The sequence below is a fragment of the Phaethon aethereus genome (genome assembly GCF_964289735.1).
Source record: "Phaethon aethereus genome assembly, chromosome: 5".
In the NCBI taxonomy this organism is placed as follows: Eukaryota; Metazoa; Chordata; class Aves; order Phaethontiformes; family Phaethontidae; genus Phaethon; species Phaethon aethereus.
In genome coordinates, this window is record NC_138579.1 from 7,113,587 (window position 1) to 7,130,921 (window position 17,335).

At 50.3% G+C, this 17,335-nt stretch overlaps 1 protein-coding gene across 2 annotated transcripts in view; it reads left to right on the plus strand.

Moving 5' to 3' along the window:
- Nucleotides 1-763: 763 nt before the first annotated feature.
- Nucleotides 764-17,335, plus strand: part of DAAM1 (dishevelled associated activator of morphogenesis 1) — a gene marked incomplete at both ends in the record, with an annotated part of 57,108 nt that continues 40,536 nt past the window's right edge. For both annotated transcript variants that reach the window (XM_082000019.1, XM_082000020.1), the window contains 2 exons: nucleotides 764-946; nucleotides 14,113-14,202. In XM_082000019.1, the coding sequence (XP_081856145.1) occupies nucleotides 764-946; nucleotides 14,113-14,202 (273 nt within the window). The remainder of the gene's footprint in view (nucleotides 947-14,112; nucleotides 14,203-17,335) is intronic.

A 17,335-nucleotide genomic window follows, 5' to 3' on the forward strand; every position in this document is an offset into this window, starting at 1 on the left:
CATGAGCGATGCCCCACGTAAGCACTGCGTAGGAAAGTCTGAGCTACCGGCACTGTGTGATTTTTATCAGCTGAAACGGCGTCTTGTAAATATTTATTGGAATTTCAAGTAGGGTTTATCTAATTAAAGCCAAGTAAAACTTTCCATGAAAAAGAGCTGCCCAACCAGCAGTTGCCAGTGGATGTTTAGGGACATGTTTAAGAGCTGGGGCAAGAATATAAGATTTTTTTTCAGCTCTGCTGCCCTCTGTGGCTTGGGGCATCCTTGGCCCCATGAGGTCTTCAAGCACTGAATCACTCATGCGGGGACCATGTACCTGGTGGCCCTGAGCACATCTAGCTGTTTCTGGCAGCAACCTCCCAAATTTGCCATACCCCTGTGGGGACTGAGATGGGGACTGGCCTGGCTGTCACGGCACGGGGAGGTCAGCAGGGATTTGCTGGGGTGGGGGTCCAGGACCCATCTCCCCGTGGAGACGTCCCTCTGCTGCTGCTGGCTTTGGCACAAGGCAAGCAAATGCATGATGTTTAACTCATGTGGTCATCAAGGTTGCCAGGACCATAAATGTCAAATCTGAACAGAAATATTTGGCACGTAAACCATCTCTGCTCTTCCCCTCCGTGCTGAGCGCGTGGGAGGCTTTGATTCCTCCTCCCCTCAGCGGGACGGGAGCGCAGCGCTGCGGGGCGGCTGCTTGAGCCTCTTCTCTTCTCTTCCTCTCAGCATCTAGTGCCCAGGAGGGAGGGACGCAGAGGATTTGGCCATGGCCCCAAGGAAGAGGAGTGGTCGGGGGATCTCCTTCATCTTCTGCTGCTTTCGCAGCAGCGACCACCCCGAGATCACGTACCGGCTGCGCAATGACAGCAGCTTCGCCCTGCAGACCATGGAACCCGCGCTGCCCATGCCGCCGGTGGACGAGCTGGACGTCATGTTCACCGAGCTGGTGGTAAGTAGAATGCTTTTTATTCCTACCCTCTGCTTTTTTCCTCTCTTTCTAGTCTCTCCAGGCTTGGTTTTGAATTTTCAGGCAAGCTTTGGTGTGAAGGGAACATCAGGGGCTGCTGTTGGGAGCAGTTTTGCACTGAACCTTGAGCTCTGCCCCTCCCTGAAGTCCTGCCAGTTTGAAGTGGTTTCTCTTTCGCATTAGAAAGCCTTGTTTTCTTAAACCAGGGCTTGGGAGCTGGTCTCGCTTTGTGCACCTCCAGGGTGACACAGGGGTGTCCGAGCCAGCAAAGCAGGTGGTGCCCCATAGGTGCAAAGTGATTGTACTTGCTGGGAGCTGTTTCACAGAAATCCTTGGGTGTGGGCTAAATTGAGATTTGGAGAGTCAGGATATAGTTTCTCTGTACCTCAGCATCAAAACTCTGAAAGACATGGATCAAAAAAATAAAAAAATTCAACCAAAAAAAGTGCTTTAATTTCTTGTAAGCAAAAATGTTTTGGTGTGGCTTGTTGGATGGACCCAAAATGCTCCACTTGGAGTTGATTCAGCTGTGAAATGAGGTTTCCCTACGGCGTTTTGATGCGTAGAGAGGGAGCTGGGAGTTGTTATGCTGGTCAGTCATGCCTCAAGGTGTAGCATGTCCCGTTAGGTGCCAGGCAGTATGGTTTTGGTGAGCCAGGCCACTTGGTAGAGGAGAGCTCCAGGTTGAATTACAAGAGCTGGTTTTGCCCAGACCAGCAGACTGGGACACCCAACGCAGCACAGTGGGGATGAGACGTCCTGGCAGCAGGACCTCTTCTGGCAAAGAAGCAAAATGCTGCCAGTCAGATCGAGTTTGTTCAGGTGGAGCAAACGCCTCTGTTCCACATTTTTCTCCACTGATAACTTGGCCAAATCAGATTTTCCTGGGGAAATTCTTTCCTGTGGAAAACTCTCCCCCTGCCCCAGTGGAGGGAGGTAGTGTAAGAGCTTGTTGTGCTGCAGCTCAGCATCACCAGCCAGGCTGAAGGAGGCATCTGCAGAGGCTCATGCACTGGAGCCCCATCAAACCTGCACGCTTTCCTCAGCTTGGAGTTTTCAAAGCACCTCTCCCAAATTCAGCTGGATGCTCCATGCAGAGGCTGTGCCGCAGGGCACCGCTGTGTGCGCAGCGAGGCCAGAGCTCAGCAGCGCTCGCAGGGACCAGCCGGCCTCGGGGCGTGCCCTGGTGTGGCCCTTCTGCTCGCCGTCCCGTGGTCCATGCTGCCAAGATTTTGGGTTTTTTCCACCAGCCAAGTGTGAGAATAAGGCTCGGAGGCAGCTGCTGCTCCAGGGCACGCCAGCAGCAGCAGGCGTGCTTGCTCCCTGGGGACTGAAGTAATTGGGGGGGGGGGGGCAGTGGGTGCCCACTGTGCTCCTGCGCAAGCAGCTGCAACCTCCTGGCTCCCCAAAAAACCCATCAGGCAGATCTCGACTCGAGCCAGCGCTGGGCGGGGGGGAGGGGGAAGCCAAACTCTGCCCCGCGGATGCGAAAGTGCAGATTCCCATTTGGGGGGAGTGAAGATGCAAATCCCACCCCCCCCATTACAACAGCTCCTTCTTGCTCTCAGTAACCTGTTGGTGTCGGATATTAAATTTCAGCATTAGTTAAACGGTTTGGACAGTGTCCCACTGTTTCTGTATAAACCCACTGTGTAACGTTTGGAAGAGAGACAGAGAAAGCACTCAGAGGCACTGGGCTGATTTTTACGCCTGCAGGAGCCTGATGCCACCCGGCCCGTCACGCTCAACTGTCCAGGGTGGGATGGCTTGTGCCCGCTCTGGGGGACCAGGGCTCCCTCCAAAGCCCTCGGCTGTCTCGGTCAATTAGGTTGAGGGAAGTCAAAGGGGCTGGAGGGGGTCTGGAGGCTTTGCCAGCTCTGGTTGGTCCTTGGCCAGCTCTTCTCTTGCAGCTCAGTAGTGACTTTTCTGCCCCATTTGTTCCTATTAGGGACTCAGGGTAGCAGGGGTGGAAGATTTTAGGCCAGGGATGGGTGTTGTTTTTGGGGACGTTGCAGCAGTGGGTTTGGTCACCAAGATGGACAATCCTCCCACAGAGACCAACAATCCTCCAGGGTCCCTGCTCCACAGATCCCAGCCTGCTGCATACATCAAAGGGCAAAACCTCTTTCTTTTTGGAGCCATCTCACAAAATATTCTCTGGGCTTCAGGTGTTTTTAAGTGTGCCTGTTCGTCTGAGTTGGGAAACATCTGTTAGCAGGAGAAATCGGTGATTAGCCCGTGCCAGCGGCAGAGAACCAGGGCCTGAGCTTCAGAGGGACTTGGAGCAGCTGACTCCAAGGTCAGCTAAAGGCTCAATCTGCTCTTTTGGTGTGTGTTTCATGGCCTGCTGTGTGTTACATGGACACTTGGATTTTAACTAGAATAGTTAACTATAATAGTTAAATAGTTGGGGTTTTAGTCTGTGGCCGTGCAAGTGTTTCTCAGGAGGAACAATAGGGAAACAGGGAATGGTGGGTTTTTTTGCCTGGGCGCAGACAGGAGCAAGAAAGTAAGTAAATGCCCCATGTCCATCCTGCGCTGCAGGGACGATGCGTCCTGTCCCAGCCATCAGTACGCAACAGGCGATGGCTTTTCCCTGGCTCAGGGCAGGTGCAGATGTTGTTGATGTGGTCAATGACTTATCACTGCTTCCTCCCGGAGGGACCTTTTCCGTTTCCCTTCCTTTCCCCCAGCCTGGCCTGAATGGGTTTTCGTCAGGGTATTGTTGGGATGTCGCTCAAGTGGGCACTGGCCCCGTCTGAAAGGCTTTTCTTTGTCCGCTGTCCTGCTGGGGCTCCGGCCAGGCTCAGCCATCCAGGGAGGAGCAGGTGCTGGCGGTGAGGTGCGAACAAAAGCAGGGTATTTCAGCAAGATTTCCTGATTTGTAGCTCTGATGGCTGGGACAAGGCTTTCTGATGTCGTGCAGCTCTCCTTGCATCGACACCAGTGTGTCCTGCCTGCTCGGGTTGGTGGTGTTTGCTCCTTGGGGCTTGTGCAGCAGTGTGGTACCTGCCAGGCAACTTCCATTGGATTTAAGGAGTTTCAGGAGCCATTGGTCCTCCTGTAGGACACATCAGGAGGATCACTGTGCTGTGGGGCTCCTCAGCCCCGGCAAGGGATAATTATCTGGGGCTGCAGGAGCTGCCTGCAAACCAAGAGAACAAAGCTGTGCCATCTGCCACGGCTTCTTTCAAGAGGCTCCTGCGTTTCCAGGCTAACAATAACGATGTTTCTTCAAAGGCCGAAATCTTGCTTGCACGCTCAGAAAAAGCACTTGCAAAGCTCCACATAATGGTGCCATATGGTAGATCTTGCCATAACAATCCTCTCTATTTTCTGCCAGCAACTAGACTTTCCACCAGATGGGTAAATGACTGATGTCCTTTATATCTGCTTAACACTCCTTGTCACTCTGAGGTTTGTAATGAAACGCTCTGTGTGTGGTGGTGTGCATCGGCCCCGTGGGATGTGCGCCAGGCGGGGGGTGGAGGCATGGGGGGATTGAATGGCTTGCTCTGGAGAGGGCAGCGGGAGCCCCGGCACGACCCAGGACCCCTCGCTGGCTCTCCTCCCGGTGGGGCGGATCGCAGCGGCCTCTCTGTCCCAGCAGTACGAGAGCGATGCTCCGGCGGCTCCTTAGGCTGCCTGGGTGCTTGGAGGAGTTGCCGCGTCCAGCGTGGCTTCGCTGCCCCTGGAGCATGAGGTACTGCCTCTCCCTGGTCCTGCACCTCGCTCCCAGCCTGCATCCCTGCCGGTGGAGGGAAGGGCTCAGAGGAGATGCTATCCCAGCCACCTCTCGAGGCTTGTCCTCCCAAATACTTGGGCTTTGAGGAAATTCCAGCTGCTGGTCCTAGTGGGGCTTCTCAGACTTTTCACCTCCGTCTTGCCTTTAGCAATATAAGAGAAATTAAGAGCAGCCTCCGTCTAGCCCTGCAGCCCGCCTGTAATGTGCAGCAGCCCATTTCTAGCCTATGAAACCAGAGCAGGTAACCTTCCCCAGGTCCCTCTGCCTGGAGTCTAGCAGCCAAAGAGGTTTTGGAGACCTGGGGAGGCGATGCTGGGAGGCGATGCTGGGAGACAGCTGGCTCTGCAGTGTCCCCAGTCCGCCGGGCCCGGGGCGGGTGCAGACCCTTGCCCGCTGACGTTGTGCAGTGTTAGTGACTGCCTTCACTGGGACCTGCCGGAGGGGAGATATTCACACACTGTCTCCGAAATGTTGGTCTTTATGCCTTCCTCTCCCACAACGTGGAAGGCTGCTCTATCCCTCCCTGCTGCTTGATGAAGTAGTGGAAATTCGGGAGCCTGGGGAACAAAAAAAAAAAGGTCTTTGGCAGCTTACAAGATTTATCACAGTATTTGTTTTTGCTGTACTTGGGGCAACTAATGCATTTCTTCAGAGCCGCTCTTTGGATGCTCTCTGTTAGCAAATAGCATCTCCCGTTACAGAGATTAATTCTGCGTCGCCTTTGAAATGCTTCATGGTGGGCGATCGATCTGTGGCTCGCAGTGTGGGGTGCTTGGATAAGGTGCTTCATGCATAACTGTCCTGCAGAGCCGTGCCTTCCCACCCTTCAGCATGCCAGGATGATTGCTGTTTTAAATGCTGCTCGAACAGTGAGCAGAGGACACCCCCAGTGCGAGGAGGAGGTGGTGGTGCGGTCAGGGTGAGCGCTGTGACGTGTTAGTAGCAGCGCCAGGTTGGGAACTCATGGCTAGCAATATCCAGTTTTACTTAGGAACTTAAGTAATGTGCTTTTCCCCCGGTTTCTAATCCAATAAGGAGAAAGTATGAGGTTGTGGGCCTTGCAAAACACCACGGCTTTTAAGTAACAGCTGAGGGATCAGCTGCAAAGCCAAGCTTTGCATTTCATGCTTGCAGGTCAGCTGTCATTTTTTGCTGCCTGGTCTTTGCAGCATTAAGGACTTTGGGATTTTGGGAATCACTGAATGGTGGCCAAAACAATTTTCCCCTATATCTGCAAAGAAAAGCGTGCAGTTGGTACCCAGAAAAAAATAAGATTGCAGTAGCCCTTGTATCCTGGGCAAAACACCCCTTTCTGCAGAGTCTCTCCAGGGCCAGACACTCAGCGCTGACCCTGTTCCACCACTGTCTCCCGAGACCAAGCTCCCTCAAGCTTATGAATCACTTTTAAGGAGGAAGGCCAAATGATTCGGTAATATCTGCTTTTAAATTCACTCTTCAGTGCACCATGTGCCACTTTGACCAGGCTGCCCAGGTTCTGCCCATTAGATGCGAACAGCTTGGACCTGCCACGCTCTCGTCCCAGACCACCACTCATGGCACTTGTTTTTGGCACCTCATGGCATTACACCCTCATAGAGACTTCTTAAATGTGTATTTTGATAGGTAAGGGTTTGATACAGAAGTCGCACACACGAGGAAATAAGGATTTTCTGCCAACACTGTTCCATGAACCGAAATGAAGTAATCCACTAAGGAACGCTATATTTCAGCTGAAGCATTCGTGTAATTGCAATACATGTTACAGCTACAAACCAGCATGGGGACTTGCCCAAAAACCATGCTGTTCCTGACCCGTAATTTTACAAAGGAGCCATGTTATGGCACAATGTAAACCCCAGCTGAAGGCAGAGAGCACATAAGAAACCCCTTTGTTTCCAGGGGAAGTACAGCTGAAGTGGAAAAATTATATGGTCTACCTGCTAAATGCTTTCCACTTTGCACTTCATAAAAAAGGAGCCCACATCCCTGGGAGGTGCCTGGGCAGCTCATTGTAATGCATTGGTGACCTTAATTGGGGCATTTGGGTTTTTGGCTTGCACCTGCTCCAAGTGTTTCTGGCACAGATCACTACAGAGGGTACCGGCCTCATAGCATGGGGCATCTGCTCCAGCCATGGTCTTCTCCTTCCTGAACGCTTGGTGGTTGGGTGTTGTTTTTGGAGTTACAGGCAGGACATGGGTTGTGCTTCATCACCAACCTCATCAGGAAGCGTTCCTGGCGGAATAGTCTGTGCCTGCCTTGTATCTGTTTGCAGAGGCAAATGAAAGCCGTTTGTACTGCTGTAGTATCTGTCTCTGGCAGAGTCTGGGCGTTCCTCGGCGAGCGAGCATCAACAAGGTTGGCTTTTGGCATCCGAGGCTTTCTGCAGCCCCGCAGGCAGGATCCTGCCTGATCGCCCGGTGTTCCTAGTTCCCATGAACTCTGGTGTTCAAATCTATGCTGTTATTTACAGGGATCAGTTCCCCTTCCCCAACAACACCTAACATCTGTGAGCCCATCGGATGCCTGCTTGTGCTACGCATATTGCTGGACGTCAAACCTCGGTCAGAATTTGCCTCCTGGCAGGTTGTCTCTGCTTTGCACCTGCTCAAGTTCTTAAAAAGGACCTCAGGATGCCAGGTGTGACCATAGGTTGTGGGGAAATGAGGACCACTTGTGCTCCCCACGCCAGAAGTATGCAAGGAGCCCACTTCCTAAGTTGCCATCAGCATTAGGCTGTAGCTGTCTCCGGCTCCCCTTAGCCACATCCTTTGGGTCCCGCACACAGAGCAATAAATCTTGGGAAGCTTTCAAGATTGAGTTGGGATGGGGCTTTGCAGCCACTAATTCACATCCAGCCCCTTTTCAATGCCCTTCCTAGGGCCTTACCTGGGGAAACCTTGGAGCAGTTTAACCCCAGACCAACCATGCACAGCTTTCCGGAGTGAGCATCTGCACTGGGCAGGGGACATCTGAAGCCACCGTTGACCCATTGGTTTGACTTCCAACTTCAGTAGCTCTCAGGGATACCAGCAGCGAAGGTGGCATCTAAAAACTGATTGGAAAGGGAGCTGCTTCTGTGGGTCCATAAATAGGTGGGAAATCCATGTCCGAAACCTTCTTCTTATTTATTTGCCAGCTCTGTGCTTTATTATAGTACAAGGTGCACCCACCAAAAGGCAGTCATGCCCAGCTATGGTTGACTTGAATTTAATCCATTTTAGCGATCACAGCAGTAAATAATAGGCTGATACATCTTATTTTTTTGTTTTCAGGGTTTATGTACAATTGCATGGAAAAAGCACGCTGGTGATCCACCTGCAGGGCTTCTAGATCTGAGAGTGCTTTGGGGTAAAACTGCGTAGATCAATAACTCAGGCTGGAGAAGTACCCTGTGTTAATTAAAATGAGAGAAAGGTTTTCCAGATGATGTCAGTGAAAAGGTCACAGAAGGCCAAGCTCAATAAATTAAAAAAAACGTATATATGTGGTTATAGATATATATTACAAGAAGAAAGATTGAGAAACCTAAGTAGATACCTCTCTTTTAAAAGACATTAGTATTGGAATATGAACATCTTTAAAACCTTTAGCCTATTAAAATAATTAATTAAATGAAATATTAAAGCAGTATGTGCTGTCTGCTTCAGTTAGGTGTTTGAACTGATGGGAACATGAACCAGCTGCAGCTAGAGTTTAGTGAGGAGCTAAATCAGCTATTGATGGCCATAATCTTTCCTGCAGAAGAAGAAAGGAATGCATATTTTGTTTACGTCTGTCCAACGCGTTCAGGTCAGTGCAGAGCCAGGGTGGGCTAGGCTCTCTCCTCTTCCAGTCTGGGACTAAAAATTCAGTGTGGGAAGAGGTTGACTAGATGTAAGCACTTCAAAGTGCTTTCACATTATTCCTTGTTGCTGCTGCTAATTCCCTTGCTGTGAGCAATTTCCTTTATTAAAAAGATTCATTACATGATAAAGGCAAAATTAATAAAAATCTTCTGTTATATTAATAAATATAAGTAGTTGCATTTTGTTCATGTTCTGTAATTCCAGCTGCAGGTTGTCATGGGTAAATTAAAAATATATAGTGATAATATTGGGTGGGAATAATTTGTCGGCGAGGTTATTTTTAAGTTCTCAGGGTCCTATGGCTGAAAAGACATGTACTAGGGAGGAGGTATTTTCAATGCTAATACTAAAAATAAAAGACTTCATTCACTACCTTCCTATTTTTAAAAAGCTAAGATAAATCTGCATACGTTGGGAGTTGTAATCACCTAAATAAACGTGGCAGATAGAGGAGCTCCTGCAGGATGCGTTTGAAGGCGGTTAGTTTTTTGCAGTGTAACAGCCACTGAATAATAAGTCTGTTTCTTTAGGAAAACAGCTTAAAAAGAAAATAAGGAGCGAAATAAGATCAGTTTTGAGGCGGAGGTTTATCACGTGCCGATGCAGATAGCAGGCAGGGCTGGCAGCCGCAGGCAGCTGCCCAGCTGACCGTGTGGGCAGCGCCTTCGCCCGTGGAAGATTAGATGAAGTCCGGGGGAAAAATGCTGATCGCCGTTTCCCTTGACACCACAGCATTCTGGGATAAATCAAACTCATGAACTTGGAGGAGAATGCCTGGACGAGAGTGAAAAAGCGATATGACCCCTGAGAAAGGAAGCTGATGCAGACTTCAACAGGCCTTTTTTTTTTTTTTTTTAATTCCCATGCTGTACCAGTTAATGCCAAATGTTGCCAAAAAGTTCCCACTTGTTTCTTTCTTTCTGTGTTTTTCTGGATCTCTCATGCTTTACTTGAGGATGCAGGAGATCTTGCCTTTACGTGCTGTAGCCTCACTGGTGTCCTTACAGAAGTTTCTAAACTCTGTGCATCCGTCAGGACTAAATCCACTTGGTCTTTATTATGTTGGTCACATACTGATCTGTGTGTGTGCGTGTGTATATTTAGATATATATGCACACATATGTATGTGTGTATAAACCCAGAACAAGCCAGCAAATTTTAATTAATTTTTATTTCAGTTCTGGCAGTGGATGACCTCCTTATTTTCCCTGTCTCCTCCATGTATTACGGTTACACAATTTATCAGCCAGAAAGATGCATTAAACTTAAAAGTTTTTTCCTTCAACCTCTGAAGATATTTTGGGGTGCAGACCTCTACATAGGGAATTATCCCTTACTTAATCTCTACTCCTCAGCTGCTTCTTGCATAACGTTTGGTGTCCCGTGGGATCTGTGGGCTGTAGGGGAAGAACCCATGGTGGTCATGCTGGGGCGTTGCGGCCGTGGCTGGGCAGCGCTTGTGCTCGTCCAGGTCCAAGAGCCCATCCTGGAGGTTGTTTCTGAAGTCAAGATATTTGCAGCATCCTGCTGGCATCCTGCTGCTGCCCCCATTAAAGCCTGTGTCTCAGCCTGTGGAGGATGCTCATTAAAACATCCACCATGGGGTGGGCGAAGTGGTAGAGGCAGGTGCTTGCACCGAGGAGTGCACTGTGAGGCTGGGGCTGGACTCGTCCTTTCCGCTGGCAGGGTTAAACGTTCCTTCCAGCAGCAGTACCTTGCTTTTCTTGCTTGATCTGACTTTGCCTTCAGGAGGTGGTTGGAGACTACGGCAGCTGAAGACCAGAGAGGTCGTGGAGTCTCCCTCCTTGAATATATTTAAAAGCCATCTGGATATGGTCCTGGGCAATGGCTCTAGGTGGCCCTGCTTGATCAGGAGGTTGGACCAAAGGACCTCCGGTGGCCGGGGCTACCACCCTATTGCCAGCTCAGGGAGGTACGGACCATAGGAACATCTCCCCCTGAGTACCGCTGAGTGTCCTCCAAGGGAAAGCTATAGATCACTTGGATGAAAACTTGTTTGGCCCATGCGATTGTGCTCACAGTGTGCTGAGCTGAGCCATGTGTTTCTAAGGTAGCTTTAGGAGAACGGTGTGGGATTGCCTTCACTCGAGCTCATGCCGTGCTCAGAGAAAGGGAGAGGTTTGCTTGGCTTGAACAGAAAGCCATCAGCAAAGCAAGCCGCACGGAAGTATTTTACCTCCTAGAAATAGCAAATACATGCTGAGAATCAAATCTCCCCATGAGTGTTTTTTTTGTAAATCATATTCAAATGAAGATTTAATGTGGAAACATGTTTCCTGATCTAAAGGTGAATAGTTTAACCGTACGGGATAAATATTTAAGAGTAGCGTATCTCTTTCCAGTAAAAACACTCCGGGGAGAGACTTCCTTTTGGTAGCAAAATGAGGCTGTTATTTTATGTGCCTTTGACCCAATTAAAAAAAAATATTTAAAATAGCAAAGTTGGCAGATCCTGCCATGGGAGGTAGCCTGGTGGAAGGGGCAGAGCTGCGAAAGGTGAGGCTGGAGGGAGGGGTGAGAAGGCTGTGGGGGTGATGGACACTGACCCACCAGCTATCGTCACACTCTTCAACAGCCACCAGCATCGCACACTGGAGCAGGAGTGCCCGGCTTGGAAATGGCCTATAAAATTAATTGCCAGTTAGAATCACCTAATTATCAAGCTCGTGATTATTAATTGAAGGCGCATATGGGTTTGAGGTTGTGCAGGGCTTCTCTGCCACATTACGACTCCGCTGTGCAATTGCAAAAGGCTTTGTCGGAGCGGCATTTGTACGGTGGTCTGTGAGCCACCAGGACATGGCTGATGGTCCTGTCCTCCGCTGATCTTTTGGAGTTCGAGGGGCAGTTTATGAGCAGCCTGCTTGGGGCCATGGAGTATTGAGATACCCATTGGTGAGTGTAAGCAAAGGGCTGGAGGTGGGTGCAGGGATCCTTGTGCACAGAAAAGCAACAAAGACCTGACTCTTCGCAGTTAAGTCGCCGGTACAGCTCAGAATAACAGTCGTTAGTCACTGTTTGGTTTTGAGGATTTTCATATTCACTGGGTGCCACATAGTATTTATTTAAGCACCACTCCTGCATTTAAATCCTCATCTTGCAAGATATCATTAGGGAAGTGTTGCTGAGGGATGCAGGGCTGTGATGACTGAACATGTTAGAGCCAGGGCATAATGCAACTTGCTGTGTGGGGCTCAGAAGCATTTCTGCACCTTTTTTGGATGTGTTTGCATGTTGTCGTGCACCAGCACCTAATACGTTCTTCTGCTTTATCCCTTCTTGCTCCCACGTAGGCTTCGGCTCAGTTTAGATTTTTTTTCTTGGCTAATAAATCTTTGCGTTTGCACAAGTTGTATTTTTAGGGTATGGGTATTTTGAAAGTTTCGATAAATGTTTTTCTAAGAACCTAGGTACAGATGTGCGTGGCTGATGCTTTTCATGCCTGAATCCCAGATTCACGTGGCAGGGAAGCGGGGCTGCAGTGGAAGCACTTTCCTGCACTCACTCAAACCCTCACAGCAGAGGTAAATATTTAGCAGGAGACCCTCGTCCTCTCCCACACACCCAAATGCCCTTTTCCAACAAGCTGAATGTCAGCCAGATCCCTGTTAGGCCAGCCGAACTGGGGCTGAAGCAGAGCTTGGGTGTCTGACTGGCTCAGAGCCTGAAGAGAACATGGTGAAGGACGTTGAGTGCGATTTCTGTTTTGAGGCATGGAAGGGTGATGAGGCTTGCCCAAGGCTAGGAAGGAGATCAATTGCTGGGTAGGAATCCCTGACTTTCCAAACTGTAAGGACGTGGGGAGGTTTGAAAGCAGCGCTCGTTGGAGGAGTCCCTAAGCCAGCCTCCTCCCTGGGCATAAGTGGAGGAGAGGTGTCTCAGACTGGGCTCGGGCTCTCCCAGTCCTCACTTTTTTCCAAGCCTCTGTTGCAGCAGCACATTTATTTCTGTTGTAAGGGTGTCTTGCAAGTCTGCTTCCAGAGCTCCACCAGTGTCAGCTCTGTGCAGCACGGTGGTTTGAAGAGTCAGTCGATATGGGGGGGGGAAAGTCAAGGAAGAGGCAAAGCTCCTCCATGCGTACGTAATGGAAAAAGCTCCAAGACACCTTTCCTGTCGAGGAGTAATTTCATCAGGAGGTGAAATTAATACCTGAAGTGGATGTATAAACCTCTTTGAGATGCTCGGGACTGCCAGCAGCCCTCCGTCGCTGCGTGTTGCACAGGAGGGCCCTTGGGTTTGGGTTACAAGATAGCTGAAGGCTCCCTTCCTTGGCTACTGGGTGCAATATGAGCTTTAATTAGATCAGCTGAATTTCTTCGTGGCCTGTGGGCTTGCTGATGCAGGGACCTGTCTTTCCCCATAGGCATCTTGCTCAGCCTTCACCAAATGGGGCTTTTACCTTTGATTGGGGTACCAGGGGCTACCAGCCTTACTTGGTAAGTGTTACTGTTCAGGCAGGGAAACTTTAATGGGTCTCCATGTGGTTTCTTTTTTTTCTTTTTTTTTTTTTTTTAATTGCTGGAATTAAGCGTGCAATTTTTAAATGGAGTTCTTTTTCATTAAATCCACTGGGTGGGTGGGATGGGTTGGCTGGAGGCCACAGCAGGCCTCTCCTGTGACCTTCTACAGCGTCTCCAGTGCTCCCATCACTGCGCCAACACCCCTCCAGCACGAGGATTTTCATCAGCAGTGGTGATTTTAAGAGACATCCATGGTTGTAAGATCAATGTTGGCTTTAGCAACAAGCCTCCCAGCCCTGCCTGAATGTTTTATTTAGTTAGTTCTCTGATAAAAGCTTTGACCTACATCTAGCACCAAGAAGCAATGAGGCTTTGATAATACTCGGGCATTCTGGCGGAGGGTGTGCAGCTAACTGAGCCTCCTTCAAAATGAAATCAGATCAACTAATAAAGGTTTCAGTCAGTAAACAGCTTTATCTCTCCAGTTTTGATGGAGAGGATGTACTTCTTTATGAACAGTAGATATTAGGAAGAGTGCTTTGTATTTTTAGTTATAGGAAAATAAATCAAAAGCCAAAAAAACCCCCCAATTTTTGGTGATATGAGGGTGTCAGTGATGGAAATGGGCTGGACCACTCAGGGTGCTCAGTGAAGCAGTTATCTGTGGTGGTAAAAAAGACGGGTCCTGTTTGAATTCTTTGCTGTGCCTCTCTTAGATGCAGTCTGTCATGTGAAGCTCTCAGTCCTCTGTGTGAGGCTGTCTTGCGGGCAGCTGTAACAGCTTCACGGATGTCCTTTCTAAAACGCTTGCTGCCTTTAAAAGCAGTGAAGGCGATGTCTGGGAGGAACGAGGTAGAGAGGTTTCAGCCCCATCCTCCCAGCAGCCAGCTGTAACCCAGAAGTCAGGGGAAGGTCAGCATGAGAATTAGCATGGTTGCCCTGACAAATAAATAGTCACAGGGCGATGCTGTGGCCCCACATTGATTTATGCCTCTTATCGGGGGTTTGCACTGTGCCATTACCCATTTGTGTACTCACGTTAAATGTTTTGTGGGTTTTTATTCCCCTTTCCAGGATGAACTTGACCTCACGGACAAGCACAGAGAGGCCATGTTCGCGCTGCCGGCGGAGAAGAAGTGGCAGATCTACTGCAGCAAGAAGAAAGTAAGAGACCCGGCTGCACCCCTTCCCCTCTGTGGAGGGTTGGGAGGGGGGGACACAGCTCTGTCGTGGGATGCCGAGTGGTTTTGGGGATGTCAAAGAAATGCATCAGTTCCCTGGGGTGGCCTTGGGGAAGCAAGGGTGACCAGTGAGGTCTTCAGACTCCAAAATGCACAGCCCTTCCTCCCAAGCCCACTCAGGCTGGAGAGGCATCTCCGTGCCCCACACAGGTGTCCCCCACTCCATGCTCGTCCATGCCAGCACAAGTGGGGCCACGTGGAGGCTGGCATTGGGGCGGTCGGGGGCTGCTCTGGTCACTCATGGCCCTGCTCTTCTCTGCTGATGCCCCAAGGCCTGATTACAACCTGCCCAAAAACCTCCCCTTGCCCTGGCGTTCCAGTTTGCTACCATGAAACCAGGTTGGGTGTCGTTTTTGTTCTCCCACTGGCTTTTCCCGGAGGACGGCACAAATGGAAAGTGCCGCTGGGGAAGCCGTGCCCCCACAGAGCGGCCTGCAAGAGCTTTAGCCCAGCGGTGCAGAGATTGCTCTTGGGGTGAAGCTGTGTCACCCCTGGGGTGATGAAGGGCTTTAGGTTCACGGGTGTAACGGAGGTACTGCTGATAAGAGACGAGGGTTGATGTGAGTCGCTGATCTGTCTGCTGAGCTCCTGGCGTGATGTGTCCTCTCTGCGGTGCTGCCCTCGCGGCCATGTTTCTCAAGCTGAGAACAGGCACGGACATCTTCCCAACAGCGAGATACGCTGATGCTTGCTTTTGCTCCTGAGGACATGCAGCCCGAGCGACACGGGGTACCATGGGCTGGCAGCCTGAAAAGTGGCCAAAATCACTCTTTTTTTCCCCAGTAAACTGAAGATTTTTGCCCCTGTATGTTGGCACAGCTCTCTCTGCTGGGACTCATTTTCCTTCCCAGCCTTGGCCAAAGCAGAGAACCTACAGGATGTACTGCTGTGGGGAGAAATGGGGCAAAAATCCTCAACTTCGCAAGCAGGTGGAAGGACACAAAGGCCTGCGAGGGAAAATGCCCCAGCTGGGGGCATGGACCTGTTGGAGAGGGTCCAGAGTAGGACCACAAAAATACTCAGAGGGATGGAACAGCTCTGCTGTGAGGACAGGCTGAGAGAACTGGGGTTGTTCAGCCTGGAGAAGAGAAGGCTCCGGGGAGACCTTCTTGCAGCCTGACAGGACTTAAAGGGGGCTTATAAGAAAGATGGGGAGAGACTTTTTAGCAGGGCCTGTAGCGGTAGGACAAGGCGTAATGGTTTTAAACTAAAAGAGGGTAGGTTTAGACTAAATCTAGGGAAGAAATTTTTCACAATGAGGGTGGTGAAACCCTGGCCCAGGTTGCCCAGAGAGGTGGTAGATGCCCCATCCCTGGAAACATTCCAGGTCAGGTTGGACGGGGCTCTGAGCAACCTGCTCTAGTTGAAGATGTCCCTGCTTACTGTAGGGGGGTTGTACTAGATGGCCTTGAAAGGTCCCTTCCAACTCAAACCACTCTATGATTCTGTGATTCAGTTCCCAAATTTGCCGCTACACCCCCTAACCCTGCTGCAGGAGTTGGCTTGGCAGTGCTGGCGGTCGCCCGGCCCCGCTTGAAGAGCGCTCACTGTCATTAATGCCTCTTTTCTCCTGCTGTAGCAATGGCACCGGATTTTCCATCCGTGTTTTAGGCCAAGAGCAGGCTTACCTTGCTCATGTAGGATTAAGTTTTAAGCCTCTCATAAATACCCCTGAAATCCCTGTATTATTGTTAGACAGAGGCCTGCCATGCCCAAGATTTAAATCGGAGGGGAGAAGAGATGTTAAAAAATTACAGGCACTGGTCTGAATCAACAAGAAAATGGGCAGGAAATGCTTGTTTGTCACTGCCTGTCGGATAAGCAGAGCCGTGCTCTGGTGCATCTGGATAAGGAGAGACAACGGAGACTTAAATCAAGCGAAGCTGTGTAATTATTATTGTGAGTGGAGATTACGTGCTATCTAATCTCTTGAGGAAGGGTTTAGTTGGGGCCGATGGTGCCTCTTTCCTATTCCACACCTCCTTGAGCTCACGGTTTTTTAAAAACCGTGCTGAGAAACTCCCTGCTCCCAGGGATGTTGGAGGAAGGAGCCACAGAAGCACCCCGCAGCACCCTCAGAGGTCCTCGGAGCAGGCGCCCATCTGAGGCTGGATCCCGGCTGCTGTTCTGCTCTGGTCCTCCTTCCTCTGGCTGCTCTCAGCCGCTCCTTCCCTACTCTTGATGCCGTCTCAGTGAGCTGCAGAGCATACGTGCCACTGCTTGCTCTGAAACAGATGTGCTGGTGGAGATGAATGCTTTTCGCCTGCTTTTTAATTAAAAATGAGTGAGACCATATCAACAGAGGCTCCAGCAGTGGAGGAAAGGAAACCAGGAATCATGTGGGCTGGAGAACATGTCTCTATGCATGGCAGGCTCTAGGCAGTCCTGCTGCTATGTGATGAGGACTAGTAGGCATTGGTGGCTAACCCAGCGGCTCATGGTAAATCTTACCCATGCACCTCTGTTTTTATCTGACAAATCACTTACATGGTAGCCTGGCATCCAGGAGAGGGACTGGGCTTCTCCAGCTGAGAGCAATGGCTGGGTTTTGGCTGGGGCAGTGGAGCTGAAGATGGGGCTGGGGTCGGGGTCCTACCTCCCTGCCTTGGCTGCAGTCTGAGCAGTGGTGATTTGGGAAGCCCAGGATGTGCCCAAACCCTTTGGTCTGCCTGTGTTTAATAGCAAGTTGTTGCTTGAGATGCTGGTATCACCCAGTTGCACCTGGTGGGTCCCGGACATCAGTTGCCGGCAGCTGCCTGCCTTAACAAGAATCCAGAATTGTCCCCTGAGCAGTTTTTGCTCTTTCCTCTGCTGCCAATTTGCCTGTTGCAAACAGACTGTTAAGTGTCAGGCAGTTTCAGTCAGACTTCATGTCCGAAAGCCCCAGTTTGGGACATTCCTAATTTGTAGCAATTTCCCCGTTTTCCTGCTGGTTGCACTCCCACGGCAATCTCGGAGACCAGTTGCAACGAGCTCCACCTCAAAAGGGCAGCGCAAGGTAGGACGGAATCACTGCCCAGCCTTCTCCTAGGGGTTTTCCTCGAAAATCAGCTTTA